Source organism: Haliotis asinina, chromosome 2 (genome assembly GCF_037392515.1).
Source record: "Haliotis asinina isolate JCU_RB_2024 chromosome 2, JCU_Hal_asi_v2, whole genome shotgun sequence".
Lineage (NCBI taxonomy): Eukaryota > Metazoa > Mollusca > Gastropoda > Lepetellida > Haliotidae > Haliotis > Haliotis asinina.
In genome coordinates this window covers 61,905,100-61,927,983 of record NC_090281.1, presented here as the reverse complement: position 1 = coordinate 61,927,983, position 22,884 = coordinate 61,905,100, and the positions used below count along the sequence as shown (strand labels likewise).

Below are 22,884 nucleotides of genomic sequence, written 5' to 3'. Positions count from 1 at the left end.
GTATCACTGGAAACTCCATATCGTGTGAGCATATGTATGTACCAGATTCATATTTGGGGTTAGTATTGGTCTTCAGTAATCCATGGTTGTCATAAGAGGTGACCAACAGGATTGGGTGGTCAGGTTCAAAGTCTTTGTCACTCTTCATCATCGTTAGGTTAGGGAACTTTGTTACAGTGGATCGTTGGGGAATTTTGTTACAGTGAGAGTGGAGTCTTTGTGATTTTTGCAACAAAAACTTTGCGTTATGTCGCAAGGGAAGGGTTAGGTAATTATTGGCCTGTGTACCTTGAAAATCAATATTACATGAGAGTTGGATTAGAGTTTACTAACATTAGGTCCAAATCCGATTCACTGACCAGATTGGACAAATCATACCCCGTCAGTTGGTTACATCAGTTTTGTAATCACAAATTTCTGTGAGATTTGACCTATTCATAGAAATTGATATGTATGGGTTTTTTTCACAGATAAAATAGCACATGCTTTATGATGAAAGATGATAAACCCTTACAGGAACACTTTGTATTATTTTACACTTTTTTTATGGGATCATTTGTCACAATAAACTTATTAGGTATCAAAGACCCCACTCTCACTGTGACCAAGTTCCCAAGCAGTATTCATTGTATACCAATATATGTGCTTGTGATGTTGACATTTTATGGTTGGAATTTGTGCATTTGTTAGTTGAAAATATTCCTTAAGAGCAGAAAGCACCAGTTCACAACTACACTTATATCTGTGCAGACCTTGATCAAGTCATTGCTCCAGAAACAAACAGCAGACAAATTTTGGGTGTGCAACACTCCCATGCTCGCTCAAAACAAACAAACCACAAATCTTGAAATGTTTATTTTTTTGTACAGCTTGATACAAACCAGTGTGAATAAAACCCTCCCAGTTGAGGTTCAGACATGGAGACACACTGCTATACAATATTTACAAAGCATCATCTGCACATGTACAATATTCAATATTTACATTAGCTGAGCACAACAGTTTCACACATCACACAAGGAGACTACACATTTCTTTATTTAATCTATCCAAAAAGATGGTTAAAATGAGCTGTTTCAAAAATGACAAAATCGTTGCTGTCTCAGACAGACATAGATACTTTGATTTGAAAATTTTGTGCACCAAATATGAGCTAACTGATGATATAATTATGATCTCAGCCATACAAAACACTGACATGGGCCTGATAAATAAGATGGAACTTGGACCCAAATGGTACACAAATGGTACAAAAATGGTACAACTGCTAGCAACAACAGGACTCTTGTAGGAATAATGTCAGCGTCAAACACAACCATATTAATTCATGATGAAGTACAAATCACTGATAAGCATCCTATTATACTCAAACTATTCATGATTTTTATAAAATACTGTGATATCAATTATCTAGCATCAGTTTAACACATAATTTGTCCTGATGTTGAATTAGAAGATAATCATACTTTGTTGGGAAATTAGATGTTATCCAGAACTGATAGTCTCTAAATTTCATTTGGAAACAACGCATAGCCATGATAGAAAGATATTTAACGCAAGCTAAAACTTTCAGAACTATGTATTCTAATCTCTTTTCTGAAACAACATACATGTATGCTTATCAAACTATGAAATAATCTGACTCCTCAAACTATCAATAATTATTTTGTTGTTAATGCTACGTGCAGCATTTTTACAGCTTTATGATGACAGTCTATAAATAAGCAGGTCTCCTTCTACAGTAGGTGCATGACCAAAGTCTTGGCACCTGATGATCTGATCATATTTGGCATCTCTCACAGACAACAGTAGAGAATCCTGACTAGTATTATGGTTTGTATCTGATGTTGGCACCATGACTTCAAGCAACAAAGATACTGTGTGTTAGTTTTTAACTCTCCATCCTAGAAAATGTTAAAGTACCTTAAAATAATTTAGTTTTAAACTTGATAGTTAATTATTTTAACTTTAAAGAGGAATAATTTTGATACAAACTTTATGACTACCAACAAGTCAAGTCTAACTGAAACAATCAATAATGAACAGTTATCATATATCAAAAAATCAAATACTTTTAAAACTGTTTTTGAAAAAAAATTTGTGTTTTTATGTAGAACGGTCATGTCTTAACAGATAAACCTTTGTCATATAAATCTACAAATATATACAAGGTATACAAACCTAGGGGATATAACTGTTCATATACAATACCATGTTGCTCATTTAACAGACAGCCTGGCTTTTCGTCCAAACCTTGATTTTCCAATTTCATCAACGCTAAAATTCAGCTCAATACCATCGAGAAAAAAAGTGAATTTAATCATCACTACCACTAAACAAACTATTCCCACTGCATAACGTTACAGCAATATGATCGACTCCCAATCTCATTTCAGCTGTTAATGAACACATTGCCAGCATGTTCAAACTGTAACATTCACATAAAACCTAAATTTCTACGATGAGATATTAGATATTATTAGATTAAAGAACATTCTAGTCAAAATGTCAACAAGTTTCCAATTTTAAATATTTTTTGTATGATCTACATATATACCTGTTACTGTAAAAACACTAAACATCCCACTCTTAAAACAGTATTAGCATCTTCTTACCCAGTTCACTACATCGTAACAACATTCCAGCCAATTTGCATTACTTAGACTGACAAAAACTAACTTTTTGGAAAATTTTAGCATAAGATACACATAAATTGTGCCAGACGATCATCAATGGTAGGAAGTGCTGTAAGCCACTTCAGGAATTCATCTGAATATCAGTGAGTGAAGGAGTATTGTCTTACGCTACTTTTAGCAATATTCCAGCATTATCACGGCAGGGGGCATCAGAAGTGGGCTTCACACATTGTATCCATGTAGGGAATTTGGTGTGATGAGCAAACACTTTAATCACTAGGCTAAGCAGCTACCTCGCTGAATCAATATGGTGCTCAGCCATGTCTGTTAACTGAGCACTACGGTATCCTTCCACATGCATGAGCACGAGCATATTGCGACCAATCACACAACATAAATTAAGCACCCAAGCTCAATGACACATACATATCACAATAGCTGTCTTGGCATGTCAGTAACGATGGCATGGCGAATGTCTCTGCACCTTACAAAATGTTATTCAAATATTGCCACATATTCAATGCTTAGAAAAAACACTGATGATTTGTCATGAATATCATTACAAACAAATATATTTTGTCTTTTGTGGCAGAGGAACTTGTTAATTCACATACTTATTCAAAAGTGTATGTATTTACTTATGCACTTATTTAATTATTAATTTCTTCATGTGTTTATTCAGGACCTAACGTTTTGTTCAACAAATAATCATTTCAGTATAGGCACCAACAATTTCAAAAACTTTCTAATCTTTCTAATTACATATTTCTGGGATAATATCAAAACAATTTTTTCCCTTCAAAGCATGACCTGATGTAGTAAAATGATCAGTTCTACCACAATATACAGCTCTACAGACAAGCACAGCTGACAAGTAGCTTTAAAATACTAACAAAACTAAACTGAAACTGACAACAACTAATCGAACTATCCCACAGAAAGTCCTAAATCAGTATTTATCCCTGGTAAGTTTGTTTCACAGCATGATATGGTTGGGCGTGATATATTTAGGAGATATGTATACACAAACATGATATTCTGTTTTCTACAAATATTTATGAAATTCAGATGTTTGGTATTAATTCCTTATTTATTTTATATCAAACTGTCATATGTAAAATTTATGAAACAAATTTATAAAAAGAAACAAAACATATAGTTTTCAGGTCATATTTGAGCTATTCCAGTTTGCTGTGCATTGCAAGGCTGTGTGATGGGGACTCAAGAGAAGGAGTAAAGCGCCCTTGTGCCTACCATGTTAGCAAGTTTAGTTTTACTCCATTTTCAGAAATATTTCAGTTCTATCACGATTGGGGACACCAGAAATGGATTCACACATTGTGCCCATGTAGGGAATTGAACCTAGATCCTCGGCATGACAAGTGAACACTTTAACCATAACCTTACCCCACTGCCCCTCAGTAAATATTCAATCTTTTATTCATTATATCAGTATTTTTCGTGAAACACAGTTGTAAAAGCTTCAATGACTCTGATATACAACAGTAACCAAAGCCAGCCTATATACAAATAAATAATTGAATAATACTGTAATCTGAGATAGAGACAGTTTTCTTGAAATATTAACAATGCTAACAACTCAGCTGTATTACAATATGTCTCCCAATTTACAAATAATTGAAAAGTGGTGGGATGGTCGTGTATTATTTGTTGCCATGTTGACTGCAGTGAGCAAAACTTACAACTAAAATGGGGAAAAGATTGATATGACAATGCAGATAACCTACTAATTCAGATTATCTTTGATGAAAATATGATGACATGTCCTGTTAATTCATAGTGTTGGAGTCAATCACTGCAAACAGTCCTGGTTGTCTCCCTTTACAAGATGGCCACCAGTTGGCTGAGCTACCAGATGGCTGAGTGTCAGCTTTTGTAGTGTGTCATCACATAAAACTACCCTAAAACAATAAAGTACAAATTATCCACCCATGATAAGCAGTTGGAGTATAAAGATCTGCAGAGCCTTGACACATCTGGAAGGTGAACAGTTTTCTTATACATCTGGTTTCAATCTGTCTCCTGTCACAAATAACCTGGTTTCCATATCTGTTGCTCAATCCATGATAAGGGCCTCCCTGCACCGAAAGCCCAAACTATGGACTGAAATAATCGTATCACAGTCTTGCAAAATAATTATCAATGCAAATCTGGTATGGTTTTCCATACAAAAATATTCATCCGGCATCTAACAGGTTGTTTCATCATTCTCACAAAAAATGTCACAGATGTTGTCGTGATTGTTTCTCAAATGTAAACACTGAGTTAAACAATGGGTCCAACATCATATCAAACATCAAGTCAAACATAATGTCAAACATGGAGTCAAACATCATGGTAAACAATGTCTTATGTCAAGCTTTGTGTCAAACATCGATTAAAAAATCAACTGACAAATCATACCTAACACTGAGTCATACACCTAGTCAAACAGTTTCCATTTCTTTGAGAAACTAAAAAGTTCAGAACTTCACAGCCAGGAAAAGCTAACTTGCGTCTGAATCAACAATCTCTCCTTCACTCTCTCCACTATCAACATCATCAGTGTCATCGCTGGCCTCTGGTGTGTCGTCGTCCATGACGTCACCAGTTAGGGCAACTCGGGCGTAATCGTCTGTGTCAATAGACTTGCAGAAGTGGACAGCATACTTGAGTTTTTCCCTTAGTACAGTCTTACAGGAGTAGCGTGGCATCTTCAGTAGGAAGAAGCATGTGTAGCTCTCAGGGAGGAAGTGGTCCGGAGGGTTGTACTTGTCCAACACCTGCAGAGTCAACATGGACAAATAAACATCCACATTGATACTAGACAGTTACCAGCCATATACTACTCAGTGTATCATAGATCCATGGTTTCAAATAACCGATGCAAATATTAATGAGAGAAATTAAATACTGAGTTACTGATAACTTCATACAAGGAAAACTAACCTGCAAGACAAAGTCCCTTCCTCGGAAGTCGGCAATGGTTCTCGGCAGTCGTGTCCGACCCCAGACAAACCGAAGGAACAGTGACCTCTCGGCATTGGTGAACTCCTCCATGACCTCCCAGAACCACTGTATGAGAGGTGCTGTGGCATCTATGCCCTTGTATGTTGCCACTGACTTCAGGAGGTTCAGGGGAATGTCTGGGCTGCCACACACCTGCAGAAATGTTACAAAGACGTTACATGGATGCTTCACAAATCTTACATAGATGTTATATGGATGCTTCACATGTTATATGGATGCTACACAAATGCTACACTGATATTGTACTGGTTTACACAGCTGTTACAGATATGTTGCACATGTTACACAGACATTACACAAATGTTACACACTTCTAACACAGATAATTTGTGGCATCAGCACAACACGTCAGCCACATCATGTGGTCTATAAAGAAAAGCTGTACAACAATGGTCTGCTTGTGAGCGGTACCTCCCAACATTCTAATTTTCCCCCAAACATGGACCGTCATTAGGATCATGCTTCTGCAGTGACTAATATGAACATTTTCATCATTTCCAGTAATAACAAGATGTCTCCTGGTTCTGACGATTTGAACCCAGAACAAAACATTCTTTTCACTATCTTCTGTAACTAAGTTATATGCACTTCAATTCCAGGTTCCCCTATAAGCACAAAGAGGAAGCTAACTTAAAATAAAAAAGTAATATCCCTTTCTGATCTCACAATGTTACTCCAAATTTGGAGTACAGCAACTGAAAGAGTGTCCTAAGACATGAAATTACATACAAGAAAGAACGAACAATAAAGTGTGAACGAAGAATGAACAATAAAGTGTGATCATACATTAGGTTTCTTTAAAACAGCATCAGTCAAGTCTGACTCACCATGGTCTCGAGTTCGAATCCGGTGAAGAGAGACAGGAGAGGCACCGGGATCACCTTACTCATCCCCTCTCTCACCCACTTCACCTGCAGGTCGAACTCATGTAGTCTGGAAACACATGGCGAAGGTAATTGGATATTAGTTCATTGTGACAGACATCAAATACAATGCATACACAGGATAGGAACATGTATTAGGACAGATGTAGAAAGTATATCTTATGCCAGGCTTATCACAAGTCTGGACCAGATAATCCAGCAACAGGTACTGTAAACAACAATCTGTTATCGTTCAAGGACACTATGAACCACATCACTGGATGTGGTTGCCTGGTCCAGTTGGTAATATAAGGGTAACGCTATTTTTCAGGGCATTATCATTTGCAGAAGCCTGAGGTCTTTCATTAACTGCCCGACGAAGGAGGGCAGTTGAAAAGACAGAGGGCTCCTGCACATGATAATGCCCTGAAAAATAGCATAACCGTTATTAAAGCTAAAATGAACAGAATTTTTAATAAAACAAGAATAAAAACGGCATCAGTTTAGAAACATTTACTGCCAACAACAAACGACAGAGGTCACTGACACACTTTTAACAAATATAGACACGTCATAGAACAACACAGATGACATCACTATTGAGAATGACATTTGACCTTGACCTTTGCCCATACTACCAGCCGACACTGTTTTCAGTGATGAACAAAGTTCGACTTCAAGTCGATATTTTCATTGCTGTATGTTGTCATTTGTGGTACAATTGTTATGGTTGGCACAGGCAGGAAAGTGCATAATGGCACAGGTACATGCATGTGACAAATGTGAGCCAGATATATGGTAAAAAATGAACCCTTGTTCAAAAGAGCTGTAGGTGATTGAACTTCAACAGCTGAGCTACTTATGACGTCACCTAACAGCGGGCTTGATAATGGCTCGTCGTCAAGCATTTTGCGGGCATTATCAACTTACAGTGGCCCGCTCATTTCTGATAATGTGCAGACGTTTTAATGATAATTCTATCCATTTGAGCTATAATGTCTTACAACCAAGATAGCAGATAGCGGGCTAGTTGGGGAACCAACTACAAACTGATATCCCCTGAAGTAATAATATTCATGAAATGTGCACATAAATCAAAGCCAATACTGTATATACTGTGCATTAAAACCAAAATGAAATCATCACCATCATTTAGCACAATAATGCACACAACCCCTACATATTACATAAAGGGAATAAATAGGAAGTTTGCAAGTTGTGTACCTGTAATTCATGGCCAGCTTGATGTACTCAGCACGGTTGTCAGACATGATGCGGGTGTATTTGGAGCTGAGCTGAATCTCTTGGCCAGTGGCACTGGGGATACTGAATGGCATTTCATTGATCTTCAGGGTCTCCTCATCCATCTCCTTGATGCACATTAGCCCTGGGGACACAACAACTCAGAGATCAAACAATATCCTGATACACCGGTTTGTAGTGAATTTTCATACAATGACACAGTATACACTTGCTTAAATACTCAGTTGATGGCATTCCCCTTTCAACATTTGAGTCTATCATAGTGAGACAGAGAGACCTGTCATGGTGACTCACCTGGAACAAAGTCCTTGTCCACCTCCGTCAGGTCAGAGATGGTGAGAGGCAGACCGGCCAGTTGTTTCCAGACAGGCTCGGCTATGTTGAGACTCAGCGGGCTGCCACTCCGGATTGCAATACCAATCAGGATTCCTGTAGTGGAGAGAACAGGGGAGTGAAACCTTGAACACATTCAGTCATGTTCTGTCGAACAGGAGCAGAAAGCATCCTTTCCCAGTCCAGAGAGACACACTAAAACACCTCAAGCACCTGTAGTGTAACCCAAAGGGGTTCCAGATCCCAGAAATGCACACTCATCATTAGAGCTGACTGGTCAACATCATCAACAGGCTACAATGACATACATCAGCCAAGTTCCAGTTCCAGTTTATGCCCAAGATATTTGAATCTTCTTGACTTTTCATCTTTGCCAATTCCAAGGGAAACATATCACTTGGCTTGTAAGGCTCATATAAATTTTACTAGAATCAGACTTCAGACACGTCCATGGTTCAATGGAACAAACAGGATTCTTTTCTACCCAGAAGATGATACAAAGGAATTCCTTTACACAACAAAATAGAATAAGGATTAGGGAATGAGGGTGAGGGTGAGCTTGGCTTGGATTTTTGTTGGAGACTGTACACATTTTAGGAAGAGCTGAACAGTTTTACATTACACAAAGTGAATCCTTTCTCAATATCTTACAAAGCAGGCCAAACATCCACTAACTTTACGCACTCTCCAACCCACCAACAAATTCCTCCAAGTTAATATATAACGGCTGGTCCACTGATAGTTCCTGATATATTGCAGGGTATCAAGTCACACAGAGTTAACAAAGCTACTCCTGTTCTGACTCACCTAGGAAGCGGAACATGTTCTGGTGCAGCATCTGTTTCATCATGGGGTTAAGGAGGAAGCAGTCACGGTTGGCTCCTGACTCATCCCGACCATTCGGTGTCACAATCACAAGAGGTAGGGAGCCATTCTGGAGCTCATCACACATCTCAGCGATAGACTCACTGTATCCACCTCCACAATCATCCACGCTCTCACCTGCATGGACACAAACTTCACTGTTATGTGATGTCAACACATTGCACAAACATGAACTATGAGAGTGATATGATTCCCTATGCATATCACACTACCACGAATACACATGTCAAGTATGTCAATAAATAAGACAAGAAAGCAGGTATACACAATCATCCCTCCACTGAGATTCTGCTTCCCTACAGCATACTCCACTCACCAACAAACTTCACCTTCCACACTCTGTGAGGCAGCATGAGACTGTCAGGTCCAAACACGGCCATCTTGGCAGCCATCTGACCAAACACTGACTTGGTACCATCAGGACCAGCATAACCTCCCTTACTGCGAGACCGCTTCACCTGGGAAAGTAGCAACCACAAATTTCAACTAAGATTTAGAAAACATCAACGTCCAATGATGTTCATAGTCATATCTCTGCCACAAAGAAAGGTCAGCTCCAACACAAGGTAACTGTCAAAAGGAGAGGCTAATAATTCCAAAGGATTAACTGACAATTGACAAAATGTGAACTCTATGTCAATAAAGAGGTTAACTGAGTAAATATGTACTTGAACAATGACAAAGTGTGTGAATGAATCTTTTAAATACTGAAGTCTGGGCAAGGATAATACATTGTTGTAGCCTGTAAACAAACATGTCAAAACCAGGTTTAACATGTCTGGACCAGGCTGACCATGGACACCATGAGCACCAGTCCAGAACAACAGCTTATGATGGCCTACAGCAGGACAAGTCACAGAGTCTGACTGGATCATCACTCCTGGATGATACACTGAGGACGTATCCTGACTTCAGCTTCACACAGGGATGTTGTGTGAGAATCTCACCTGTATTCTGTTGAGCTCCACCACAGGACCGTGTTGTTTGTCTCGAACCATGGTGGCCTGGACTACTTTGCGGAAAGATGTCTCCTGGAAAATACATGTCACATTCCACATATGTAGTTCTCTCTATCGGAAGGATTAGCAGAGAATATTGAACAGATTGTCTGAGACATACACGAGAGATGTGAGGAGGATGTTTGGGTCAAAAAACGTTGGACACACAAGCACAACACTTCCCTTCCCAGAATCCCCAAACCAAGTTTGACCAATGGTATAATAAAGTCACCTCTTATGACAAGCATGTGGGATGCATCCTAACCCAGAACCTCAAAGGAAACTTGAGTGTCTAGCCATAAAGACTCTTTTGGATTGATCTATCTATCCATTTATCCTTTAAATAAACATTCTTCAATGTATGTATCAATTCAACACCCATTTAACTATAAATTCAGTCAACCATCCATTCATCAAGTCATTAAACCATGCAGCCAGTCATCCATCCATTTAACCATTAAATCATCCACCCACTCAACATGTACTCATTCATCCACACATTCAACCATCAAGATACCTGCCCATTCAAACATTCATCTCTCCTCCATGTGCCAGCATAGACTGACTTCAGCAGGGAACTGACCTTGGCTGTGGACACAAGGACTCCTCTGAGAGCATCCAGACCTGTAGCCGCATCCCCGATCTCCTCATCCCTTCCTCCGTCCTGCATGTCAAACATGGGAATGGATGGACAGAAGAGGTCAGAGAAGTGGTGCAGGAGCACTAGCCTGTTGCGAAGTGTTGTGACCTCGAGGCCCATTAAGTGGTTGTACTCCATGGGTATAGCAGTGGGCAGCTTCCCAGCACTTACGGGTTTGTGTGTGGACCAGGCCAGGCTGTGAGCTGACCCACATGCCACACGGTTGATCTTCTTTCCTGCAATACAAAGTCAGCATGTACACTATTTTCTCATGTTAATGTCATTTTTGTACTGTGATCCACACACATAATCTGACAGTTCTGATTCTGATAACCTAGTTTAAGTGGTAAATATGAAATCAACCTACTGTCAGGTGATGACAGATCCATGAAGATGAGGATCTTAATGTTGCATTTCAGAATATATCACAGGGCTCGTAGTTAGCAGGTGGGTCTTTTGTGTGATATTTTTAGTTAGTTTAGGACAGTTTTTTGGGGGGCTTAACAGATCTGCTCTTAACAAGGTGATAGCAAGTTATTTGACCATTCAATCTCCTTAGGGGCAGTTGGGTAGCCTAGTGGTAAAGTGTTCACTCGTCACACAGAAGACCTGGGTTTGATTCCCCACATGGGTGCAATGTGTGAAGCCCATTTTATGGTGTCCCCCGCCATGATATTGCTGGAATATTGCAAAAAGCAGAGTAAAACTAAAACTCACTCTCTCACTCACTCATTCTCCTTACTGGATGTCACTGTAGCCATAGACTAAGGTGGACATAGGGAGGGTATGTGAGTTTACCTTGCAATGCTGCAACTAGCCTTGGTCTCTGTATGGCGTTAGTGGTGCCATCTCCCAGCTGACCCTCATCATTGTCTCCCCACGTGTACACCTCACCTGGACACAGCAAGTTCACATACATATTAACTACAAACCTTTTTCAGTATTACATGTAATTACATCCTGCCCCAAACAAGGTCTGTCACATACCAGAACATACCAAAACTCAGTAGCAGCACCAAGAGATCTGAGTACAGCCACAGATTAAAGTACCACCAAGGAATGGAGTACTGTCACAGATCTAAGTACCTCCATAAGAATTTGCACCTCAAAAGAAATGAATACCAAATGATCTAAGTATCACAACAAATCTGAGTACTACAATAGGTGAACCGAATATCACTGGAAAACACAACATGCATAGCTATATGCTAACATGGTATCTAAGATGTTACTATGACAGATAAATACTGTAGAACTAAGACACATACCAGCATCAGAGCAGGCCACACAATGTAGAGATCCACATGCCACGTCAATGATCTTCTTGCCCTGGAGTGCTGACACACGGCGGGGTCGGCGGACGTGATCATCTGTGCCGTGACCTAGCCGGTGGTAATCTCCCTTGCCCCTGCATGTTAAGTAGGATGTTTTAGTAACAAAACAACATAACATTCAACAATGTCTATTTGTTCTCATTATTTACATTTACTGCTGAAGGTAGTGTTGTGTATCCAGAATCACCATAACAATATCTCATCATTACATTCAAGATAGTAAATACTCCTTTATACCCTGAACATCCATCACGCCTTGTAGTGTGATCACACATACTGGGGAACAGATATTTCATAATGCCTGTACATATCACACCAAGCAGTTGTTCCACTATATCCTGCCAAGTATATCTAGCCACTAGGATGTATCCAGTACTCACCATGTATAGACAGCTCCTGACTTGGTAAGAGCCACTGAGAACTGGGACCCACACTCCACCTTGATGACCCCTAAGCCCTGTAAGGACTCGATCTTCACCGGCACCTTGCAGCCATCACTACCCCCACGACCTGAAACACACGTTGTACTTACAGCTACACAAGTCAACAGTTCCTTGAACTAGGTAAGGTATGATTAGCACTTCAAAAATTATACAGGGATGAATATGTTTTGAGCTGCTGAGTATTTATCCATGTCTTCTGCATGTAATATGAATAGACTTGCACAAGACTGAACATGAAATTTGTCAGATGTGAAAAGGCCTTACCAAGTTTTCCATAATCTCCGTCTCCCCATGACCAGACACAGTCATCCTCCGTGATGCACAGACTCTGAGCATCTCCGCTCCCACAAGCCACATCGGTCACCCGTGTCGTCTTCAGAGTTTCAACCTGAGGGTAACGGATTATCCAAAAAGTGTTGTAACAAACATTAACTAGCATTGGGTTACCAAAGCTTACTACAGGCATACCACACAACCACTGCTCTAAGACAGCAACAGAGATATTCAGGTGTTTGATCTCAATAATCACTGAAGCAGTTTCAGCCAACAAAAGTATACTATTGTAACAAATGTCAAGGTGGCTGAGCATTGTCCTTGATCAGAAAACTATTCTTAGTAAGTCAATGTCTCCCTGATGCAATACTGAAGAGCAAGGTGCAAAGACACCAAAAGGGGCTTCTTCCTTCCTTCTGTGAATCAAACTGAAGTTAGGGTGACAACATAAACAAAGGGTCACCCCAATGCTCCATATCAATAATGAAGTAAAACTGTAAGGAATTAGGAGATTGAATTGGCAGAATACATGCTTAAGAACTACTGTTTCCTATCCCCCTCCTCCCATCCCCTTGTATAGTGTATTAAAGTATACACATGACAATTACAGTTAAAGCATGCATGAAGCTAACTTATACCATAGGAGACTGTGCACATCTTAGAAAGTTAATTAACATTTTGTTCTCACATTACATTTACGATGAATAAATAAATACATTATCAGTTTTTCTGGCTAGTATTTGACTTACCAGCCTCGGTCTCGGTTGGTCTTCACTGTCTCCATGTCCAAGACGTCCGTAACGACCTTTTCCCCAAGTGTACAGTTCTCCATTAGATGTGATGCACGCACTGTGTGCTCCGCCTGCTGAGATGTCCATCACCTCCTTTCCCCTCAGAGACTCAATCACACGAGGCCGGTCACATGGGCTATAACACACCATGAAAGCGATTTTCAATTTTATTATAAAAATAAGATACTTTCTGGTTGCAATAAACATTAAATACAATCACACATCCCTGAAGGTCCTGGTCAGGATTGGTCTTAGGCAACCCATCATCATCATAAGAAGTCAGACTCATTGGCTTAGCTGCGCATCCTAGTTGTGTAGATCGACACTCCAGTATCACTGGATTGTCTGGTCCAGACTGGATTATTACAGACCGCCATCGTATAGATGGAATATTGCTGAGTATGACTATAAAAACAAACCAATGAACCAATCTTCAATTTTCAATCTAAATTTTATGATGCCCCAATCTTACCAAAAATCTCCACATTCTGACGTTACCATATTCACACTCCACCCCTACACCTAATTTCTGCCCCGTATTCTCCTCTCACCTTCTATTTCCATGTCCCAGCTTGCCATCTTCTCCCTCCCCCCACGAGTACACCTCGCCCTCGGAGGAAAGTGCCAGACAGTGTTTGCCTCCCGAGTTGACAGCAACCTTCTTGATGAACACATGTTGTATAGACTCCAGTAGTGTAGGAGTAGACACAGACTCAGTGCCACCGATGCCTAGACGACCGCCAGCTCCATAGCCAGTACCATACACCTGTCACAGAGATATATAGTCAGTACCACACACCTCTCACAGAGAAATAGCCAGTACCATACCCCTATCACAAACCATGTAGTCAGTATCTCACTCACAGCCATACAGTCAATAACTATTCACCTGTGACAGAGCCATATAGTGAATACAAAACACCTGTAAAATATCTGTATAATCAGTACCAGACACCTGTGACAGAAAGGCCTAATCCTCTACAGCACAATCATCAGCAATTCTATTTCAATGAAGTCAAAACAAATACCTAATGTCAAAAGGTAGCCAAAAATCCATACACATAGCATGCGTGCTTATGAGAACAGAGCACACTATCAGCTTCACATACCTTCCCATCAGCTGTGACGGCAAACAATGTCTGCTCTCCTCCAATCAGCTGCACAGGGCGGAGACTTGCCAGCGACTCACAGCTGACCGGGAGCTTAACCTTGGCCCCCTCCACTCCACCCAGCTGACCTCGGTGGTTGTGACCCCACACCCAGATCTGGCCACTGCCGCCCCAGCTCAGTGTCCAGTCATCAGGCTTCCTGGAAACAACATGAGTTGATGTATCAGTGAAGGTACACTCACCTCCATCTATAATACATCACTTTCACTTACAGTGGGAAATGATCTTGAGACCAATGTAAATACATTTCACAAATGAGTATGACAGTTCATTGTTTGCATTAAAGACTCCCTTGTTACATTAAATGAGAAATACATACATGTGCCTCTCTAAATGTTTGCTTACTTGTGCCAAATATTTAGGAGCCTTGATGCTAATTGGCCATTTGGAAAGTGTATTGGTAAGCTGAAACAACCTCTATGGCTGTACACAGATCTTTACCCAGAGTGGCATCATGTGAGGGTGAATTTTAAAGAGACTGATTCTCCAGCAGACTCATGGTAGACATAACAGGAATGGTAGGCAATAAAATCAGTTTGCCGAAACATTCAAAATGTGGAGCCATATAAAATGTATTACTGTCACACAGTCTGCCAACTGTCAAAGCCGAGTCAATACTGACAACGTACCTGTTCATCCACATAAGAAGTTGCTCATCCTGCATCTGTTTAAAGATGGTGTGAGCCTCATGGTCCCGAGTGATTTTCTCGCCTTCAGCAGCAATGTCCTGAATCTTCTTCATCACTTCCTCCGCAAACACCACAGGGAGCTGCGTTCGTTTGACAATTGCAGCAGCCACACGGGCTGCCATACAGTAGCGGCGGAACCATGCCCACTTGTGGGCTTCAGCACAGCACTGTAGAGTGTCCATGCCCAAGTCACATGCCAGGGCCACAAGCACCTGCAAGGCAGAGGTGAAGGTGACATGATTCTCTCTCTTCAGTCTTTACTAGTGCAGACTATGCCTGGTTTCATTGTGTTAACCAACACGGATACCCTGCCATAGTTTTAAATGGATACCCTACTCATGGTACTAATCTGCTTATACCATAAGGCCTTGTATCAAGCAGGTAACAATGGATCATAGGCTTCCGTCACAACTAAGGGACAAAACTCTGCAAGGCTCCAAAGAGGACTGCCATCACCCGTCACACACAACAGTTAACTGTGTGTATATACATACAAAATACTGACTTCAAGTTGAATGAAAACGAAATATATCAAAATAATTTTATCACTAAATTAAGCAACAAAACTGGATCTATATTCTGCATCATGTCATCTAACATTTTAACATATCTATGGATAGTGATGCAGGCATCTGGCAGAATGAGTCATGACTGACCTTGAAGAAAGGGCTGTGCATGAGATGCTTTCCACTACGGACGATGGGGTCCTCATACTCATACTGTCTCTGTAGTGCCTCTGGTAGCCCCTTCACCAGGGAGGCCAGGGCCGACCCACTCAGACACTGGTGAATTGAAATACAACATGTATACATAAAAACATATGATATGATTGGTACAAAGATGGATCCCCTCTTTTTCTTAGGTTTATGTTATTGTCGCTGTATGTACATTGAAGTACAACACTAATGGAAACATAAATAAGAAAAAGCCACATTAAAAGTAAACATATATATGGATGTTTTAACCTACAACCTACGCTATGTCAAACAACAGACACACCCCAAGGGATATCAGTGAACACAAAAAAAATACCCACACAAGACCTCCCCCATTCCCAGCTCCCCACAACTTCACTAATGCCCCGCCTAAACCCCATCTCATCAAGTCAACCTACCACTGAGTATGTCCTAGGCATCTCCTGATCTGGACTCTCCGAGGTGGGACTGGCTAGAAGGGCGTTGACGTTGATGGAGGGGCCGAAGTTGGCAGCCATCAGTTTCCTCAGTTTGTGCAGAGCCCACATCCTCTGGTTGGCACCTGAAGTGGAGCAAAACTTAGGTCACTACCCGGTGTGTAAACATAACATTAAATCACATGATGCAAGTGAGAATGAATGGAGTGATGGAGTCATAGTAGTCATATATGTTTCATTAAACAAATCTGGTTGAAAGCCACATCAGTGACACTATGAAGACTCAAAATGAGTCCGACCATATACTATGCAGTCAGGATATCTATGTTAACAAAGTATGTATCATCACTCTGGTATACTGATCTATCTTTATCCCCTAATGGCTGCCTTCAAGGACCCTACAAGAATGGGTCACTGGAGGCAGCCATCACAAGATGAGTAGGAACATCAGAAATATGTTTATTTCATGAATAAATAGAAGCACTTTTGTGCCTGATGACTCTTTCAACCCATATTACCATCTTATACCTGGAATAGGTACTATGGACGCATTTTGCATGCTAGTGTCTATTCCCAATCTAGCTTCAGTCCCATTCTGCCTCCAGATATCAATAACCTTAATCTAGTACCATCTCATGTTAAAAGGGGATACGTAAGACTCACTCTGCCTCCTAATCTTTATAATCTCTATCAAGTACTGTCTCCTATTACAAAGGTTTACCTCAGCCCCATTCCACCTCAACATGTCAGTAATCCCAACTGATGACTATCTCCTACCAGAATGGGGTACACAGTAATTATTCTGCTTCAGAATGTCAGCTGGGTACAATTGTCCAAATCTATTCATTTTCCAAACCAACAAGTGCAATAGAAGGTCTTGTCACCTAGTGAGCTGAGCTGGGCACACGCTGCTAATGCAGCCGCCAGTCTGGGGATGATGTTCCTGTCCATTGTCAATTCCAGCTTGAAGTCCAGCAGGCAGGTCACCAGGTCAATGGAGGGTCGGGACAGGATCGTGCGGTCACTGAGCATATCCAGGGGAGCAGCCGCTGGCATGATGGGATAGACAGTAAACAGCCAACCCCAGCCATTGACGGAACCATCACTGATGAACTTCCATCTGAGCTCGTCACCCTGGACACGTAGTTCCTGTGACCAATCAGACCATTCCCGGCCTGAAGAATAAAACAGATTTATTACCAAATCTCCAGGCAGGGTCACACAAGGCTGAACAAGTGATAGGGTTAATTATGAGTGATGTAAATGAACAATGATTGTGGCTTCTCAATTTCCATTTATAAATTTTGAAGTGGGTCGTAGGGATCAGAAACAATGATTCTCAAAATTCAAGACAGAGGACTGACAGCTAATAGGTAGAATTCTGATCATGATTTATGAAGAATTAAGACATGCACGTTTATTGTTTTCAGCTGACTGACAGCTCTAAGGTAGAATTCTGATCATGATTATGAAGAATTAAGACATGCACGTTTATTGTTTTCAGCTGACTGACAGCTCTAAGGTAGAATTCTGATCATGATTATGAAGAAGACATACACATTTATTGTTTTCAGCCTCTAATATTGGGCATTTGCCCGCTTAACAGAGTGTCAAAAAGTTTTGTCAACGAGTGATTGACATACTGAGCATGCAGCAGGGTCACAATGACATGCATGAAGAGTCTCTGAATCCATTCCCATTGTCATGTGTAAAGCCAACATAGGTTACTGAGTGCATTTATTTTTACCCAGAATCCCCAAGGAGCGGTTCCAACATGCAGTGTTGATGGGACAGCAGACCTATGTAGAACTCACCTGATCTGGTGGCTACTGTCCTTCCTGACCCATCCATGATGGTGAGAGGATCATGGCGTCTCTCCGTGGAACAGCGTCGGTCAAACTCTACACGCAGTGCCTCTGCTCCTGAAATAATATAAACATAAACAACCATAAACACCATAAGCTGGGAATCACACAACATTTATGATAATCACTCACTTCTGTGCAGATGCTGAAATACCGTTAAAGCAGCATGAAACAATCCTCACTCAAAAATATAAATCTTATAAAACTGTTTGGGGGCAGAGATGCTTCACAAATTTCAAATAACTCCTGTCTTGGATGTGTACGTGAGACACTAACCTGGTATCTTGACATGTCCCAACTGTGATGTGTCATCGGTGTAGGGGTGGGGACTCTCCTGTACTACTGGCTGGGCTGTAGCACGGCCGGAATCGGTATCTGTAGAAACATCCTCCAGCTCTGTCACACACAGCTCTAGCACCATCTCTGCCACCTGCAATATCAACATCATACACAAAGTCACTAGTGATAAAGTATAAAATATATGTGTAATCATTTTCCTTAATCAGAAACCACTGAAACAGTATATTTCTAACACACAACAGTTGTTTCTCTCCCATGAGTGAGGAAAAGAGCACTAGTAAGAAACTTAACAGAATCGTGGGTGAATGCTCTGTGTTAAACATACCTTTCACTAAGTCTGTGCAAATAATTGTATACATCAGCCTTACTATCAATCAAAGCCACAGTAAAGATGGTACTGAGATCAGGACTGGTGTTGGGATTGGGTGTGGGGTTGAGTGTGGGGTTATGATCAGGACTTGAGTTGAGATATGGATTGAAATTTGGGTTGAGTATGGGGTTAGGATCAGGACTGGAGTTGAGATTAGGGTTGGGGGTTAGGATTGGGATTGGGATTGGGATTGGGATTGGGATTGGGATTGGGATTGGGATTGGGTTGACATTGGTGTTGGCCCAGGTGTTGGCCTAGGTGTTGGAGTGTCTGAGGCAGATAAATACAATAGTAAAAGACCCAGGTAAGTGGCTATGTGAATATGGATGTGTTTGTGTCCTGGAGCCGAAGCGGGTAATGTAACAGAGAAATATTACTCTACAAACAATTTGTTTCTTTTCAAAGACTAAAACATTTACCTGCGGGTACGCCTTGCCAAGGGCAGTGAGGACCTCAGACAATGTCTCCTTGCCTTTCTCTCCAACCCTGCAGGCTACAGCCAGCTTGAGAAGGTCAACCAGGATCCGGGAGTCGTCTGCTGACATCCTGCTGGTGAACTCGTCAAGTCCAGGGGGATACGCTGCGGTCACACTGTCCATGGTGCGGGTTACCTCGTCCGGTGATGTGAACGTCTCTGCGATGATGCTGGTGGCTGGAGACACCTTGGCCGCAAGGCTGTGCATGCTTCGGAATGATGACATGTCCATGGAGAACTGACTCTGTAACATCAGATAGGAGGCTTATAAAAATATATACTTTTCATATATATATACCTCCCTCTATACCTTTCATAAACAAGTACATGGCACCAATAATGGAACCTGACAAAACATAACAGACATATGCCAAACAGCAGTGGCATCAATGTTAAAGTAAGACAAAAAGTCAGAGAAGACACCATTCTTCAATCGTACACACAAAATACCACAAAACATTAAAATGACATTTTTCAAAAACGGTTTGATATTTTTAGTTTGCACACAATTACATACAAAAATTAAAGCACTTACATGTCCACTCTGTTCCATGGTGTCAACGATGGAGACATCGATGTCTGTGTGGTCAACTACCCCTTCCGATGCCGTCATGAGGGTACTGGTGTCAGGGCTGGGAGTGATGGTGACTGGGACACACGACTTTGGTTCAGAAAGCACCTGTATCTCCTGGGCCAAGGACCCAACTATAGCATCTCTGCAACATACAGACTCATGCCAAGTGATTTGATTTTTTTTAATTTCATCACTACTTGAATAAAAGAAACCACTATATGATTGTGAAAATATATCTACACTTGTACTATGACACACTAGTTATCTGTCAGTGCAAGCCTGTCAATGATTGAGTGTGGACCAGACAATCTAGTGATCTATTATTATGAGCAACCATTCAATGTTATCAGGATGGGATAACATAAAAAGTCGCTGAACCTCATCACATGATCCATCAATTTGTTAGGTTGATGGATAGAAGCCCAGAATCAAAGCAACATTTCATAATGAGCCCAACATCCAAACAGGAAGTTGTCTCTCATGGAACTGGGATGCTCTTCATCTATGGTGTATTCCTAGATGTGGAGGAGTTGACTGTCCCAGACAAAGATGATGATGAGGATCCCAATTTATGACGGAATTTGTCAAAGAGACTGCTGGTACAATCAGTGTCGATCTATTGGCAGACTGGGAAGGATCTTCATTGAACTCTCTTACCCAGCTTGACAAGTATATGGAGCTGACACATACATCAGCAGATAATGTTAATAGGATCGTGTATTCAAACATGGGTGGGACTGACAACTAGACAATCTTTATCAAATCTAATGAGATGTGAATTGAGTTAGACAGGAAATATTCCTTCAATTCTCATCAGTTACCTGGCAGTCATTTGCAATGGGTGTGACTTGAGAAAGCTGCCTACCTGGCATAGAGTATCTGCAGTGCTGTCAGTACATGTGCCAGTGCCTTCTGTTTCTCTACATCAGACTCTAACGACAGGAGGATCTTAGACAGCGACGGACGGCTGTTTTTGTTCTGGAGTTGTGGAGCCATCACTGGTAGAGTTGACTCATCACCCTGGGGTTCAAACATCCCTGGAAGGAGGAAAACAGCAGGTTACAACGCAGCAATGCAGCTGATGCAGCAACGAGGGCTGACAAGATCTTTAACAATCATCACAACCTGACAACCATCCACTGATCTGTACTAATCTCACTGTCTACAAGGGTGGAAGCTCTTCCTCAAGCTTTAACACTTCTACTAGAACACCAAAAACAATAGAACAAAAACACCAAATATCTGTGATCAATTTCTAAGCATCTTGAGTCAGGTACATGTAATTCCTCAGAATACACTGAAGAATACAAGCCAGAGCACCATCAAGATTCAAACACATTCCCCTGTACAGTGTTGTGAGATACCCAAAACATGGTGTCCATGCATATTTTTCGACGAAGGTGGTCCTTTTGCACTGACATCAACAGACAGTTTATGCTAATAGAGGACAAGCACACTAGACTCCATACTATGTGGTATTAATAGCTAATAAACTGTGTTCTAGAATTAAATTTGATAAATTACATGTGTTGATAATACATACTACTAAAATAAAGTTAAGGATATGCAACTGTTTCATATTACTATAGCCATTCCTTCACAGACTAATTATAGTAATATGAAAGAATATAATGGCCCTAAATGTTTTGACTAGTAAATAATTAAAGAACATGGACAGTGACACAGAAACCTTCCTGAGCCATGACCTTCAAATCATAAGAAATGAGTTTGGTCGACTTCTGAAAAACAGAGACATGAATTTCATCTGTAGAGTAGTATATCTGGTCCATTCCTCACCTAGCAGTGTAGCACCGAGAGCATCCTTAGATGCCGAGAACAGAACTGGTTCGTGTGTTGTTGGTGTGGATAGATCGGTTGTTGCCCAGGCAACGCTGTGAGATGACCCACATGCCACACGTGTGATCTTGCTTCCCTCTAGACCCTGTACTAACGCTGGCTTCCTGTTGACTGTGGTGGAGCCGTTACCCTGCTGGCCATGATCGTTGTCGCCCCATGCATACACCTACACAGGCCATGTACAGTCAGATACATTGCATTGTATCAGGTCAGTCTACATTTTAGAGTCCATGAAAACATCACTAAATTCATGTCATGGATGTTCAGCTAATAAGTATGTACTAACATGGATTCATTATCTTTCAGATTGATATTTTTTTTGTGTGTATTCCATGGACCCACTCTACTGGATATTTTTAAACCAATAAGTGAACTGTTCCTAACTACTATTCTGCTGGAAACCTTTGGACAAGTTTGTTTGCATTATAATCAAAGCATCAGGTGTCTCAGGTGCACTACATAATGTGGAAGTTCTTAGTTGGAATTGTAGACAAGTCCCTTCTTGTATGGAAACAGCTTGAGGTCCAATGTTATGTTATCAAATATGGATGCTATCTGCCATGCTATCTGTGACCTCCGTGAGGATTGCACGTACATGTCCCTGGTCTGTGACAGTGAGACAGTGGAGGGCCCCTACTGCTACATGGATGACCTTCTTGCCCTTAAGGCCTTCCACCAGCTGGGGCTTCCGAACATGTGCGTCTGTCCCGTGGCCCAAGCGAAAGTAGTCCCCCTTACCCCTAGGAATTGGAAGAGAACACAACAGTTAACACCGAGGTTCATGGTCATAGTTCCCTACATCAGCAACATCAACTCAATCAAAATACAACCAATAGTTTCTAAACAAAACTATTACTGAACCCTAAACCTACCTCCATAATTATCATTACATTCTAGTAACACTGACATTTTTAGTTCATTTACAACGGCAATGATAATAATGTGCCGATTTGCAATGTACTAA

At 41.0% G+C, this 22,884-nt stretch overlaps 1 protein-coding gene across 1 annotated transcript in view; it reads right to left on the bottom strand.

The window, feature by feature from the left end:
* Positions 1 to 840: 840 nt before the first annotated feature.
* LOC137274075 (E3 ubiquitin-protein ligase HERC2-like) overlaps positions 841 to 22,884 on the bottom strand; it is a 127,993-nt gene continuing 105,949 nt past the window's right edge. Inside the window, exons 55-81 of the mRNA XM_067807064.1 lie at positions 22,516 to 22,660; positions 21,861 to 22,086; positions 20,929 to 21,100; positions 20,025 to 20,205; positions 19,434 to 19,733; positions 18,621 to 18,774; positions 18,294 to 18,401; positions 17,364 to 17,654; positions 16,462 to 16,604; positions 16,004 to 16,129; positions 15,288 to 15,559; positions 14,599 to 14,797; positions 14,041 to 14,255; positions 13,448 to 13,625; positions 12,690 to 12,813; positions 12,363 to 12,492; positions 11,917 to 12,056; positions 11,447 to 11,542; positions 10,592 to 10,884; positions 9,958 to 10,041; positions 9,327 to 9,468; positions 8,933 to 9,127; positions 8,087 to 8,221; positions 7,754 to 7,916; positions 6,494 to 6,599; positions 5,586 to 5,798; positions 841 to 5,419 (exon numbers count right to left, since the gene is read on the bottom strand). Coding sequence (XP_067663165.1) covers positions 5,144 to 5,419; positions 5,586 to 5,798; positions 6,494 to 6,599; positions 7,754 to 7,916; positions 8,087 to 8,221; positions 8,933 to 9,127; positions 9,327 to 9,468; positions 9,958 to 10,041; positions 10,592 to 10,884; positions 11,447 to 11,542; positions 11,917 to 12,056; positions 12,363 to 12,492; positions 12,690 to 12,813; positions 13,448 to 13,625; positions 14,041 to 14,255; positions 14,599 to 14,797; positions 15,288 to 15,559; positions 16,004 to 16,129; positions 16,462 to 16,604; positions 17,364 to 17,654; positions 18,294 to 18,401; positions 18,621 to 18,774; positions 19,434 to 19,733; positions 20,025 to 20,205; positions 20,929 to 21,100; positions 21,861 to 22,086; positions 22,516 to 22,660 — 4,807 coding nt within the window. The 3' untranslated portion in view covers positions 841 to 5,143. The remainder of the gene's footprint in view (positions 5,420 to 5,585; positions 5,799 to 6,493; positions 6,600 to 7,753; positions 7,917 to 8,086; positions 8,222 to 8,932; positions 9,128 to 9,326; positions 9,469 to 9,957; positions 10,042 to 10,591; positions 10,885 to 11,446; positions 11,543 to 11,916; positions 12,057 to 12,362; positions 12,493 to 12,689; positions 12,814 to 13,447; positions 13,626 to 14,040; positions 14,256 to 14,598; positions 14,798 to 15,287; positions 15,560 to 16,003; positions 16,130 to 16,461; positions 16,605 to 17,363; positions 17,655 to 18,293; positions 18,402 to 18,620; positions 18,775 to 19,433; positions 19,734 to 20,024; positions 20,206 to 20,928; positions 21,101 to 21,860; positions 22,087 to 22,515; positions 22,661 to 22,884) is intronic.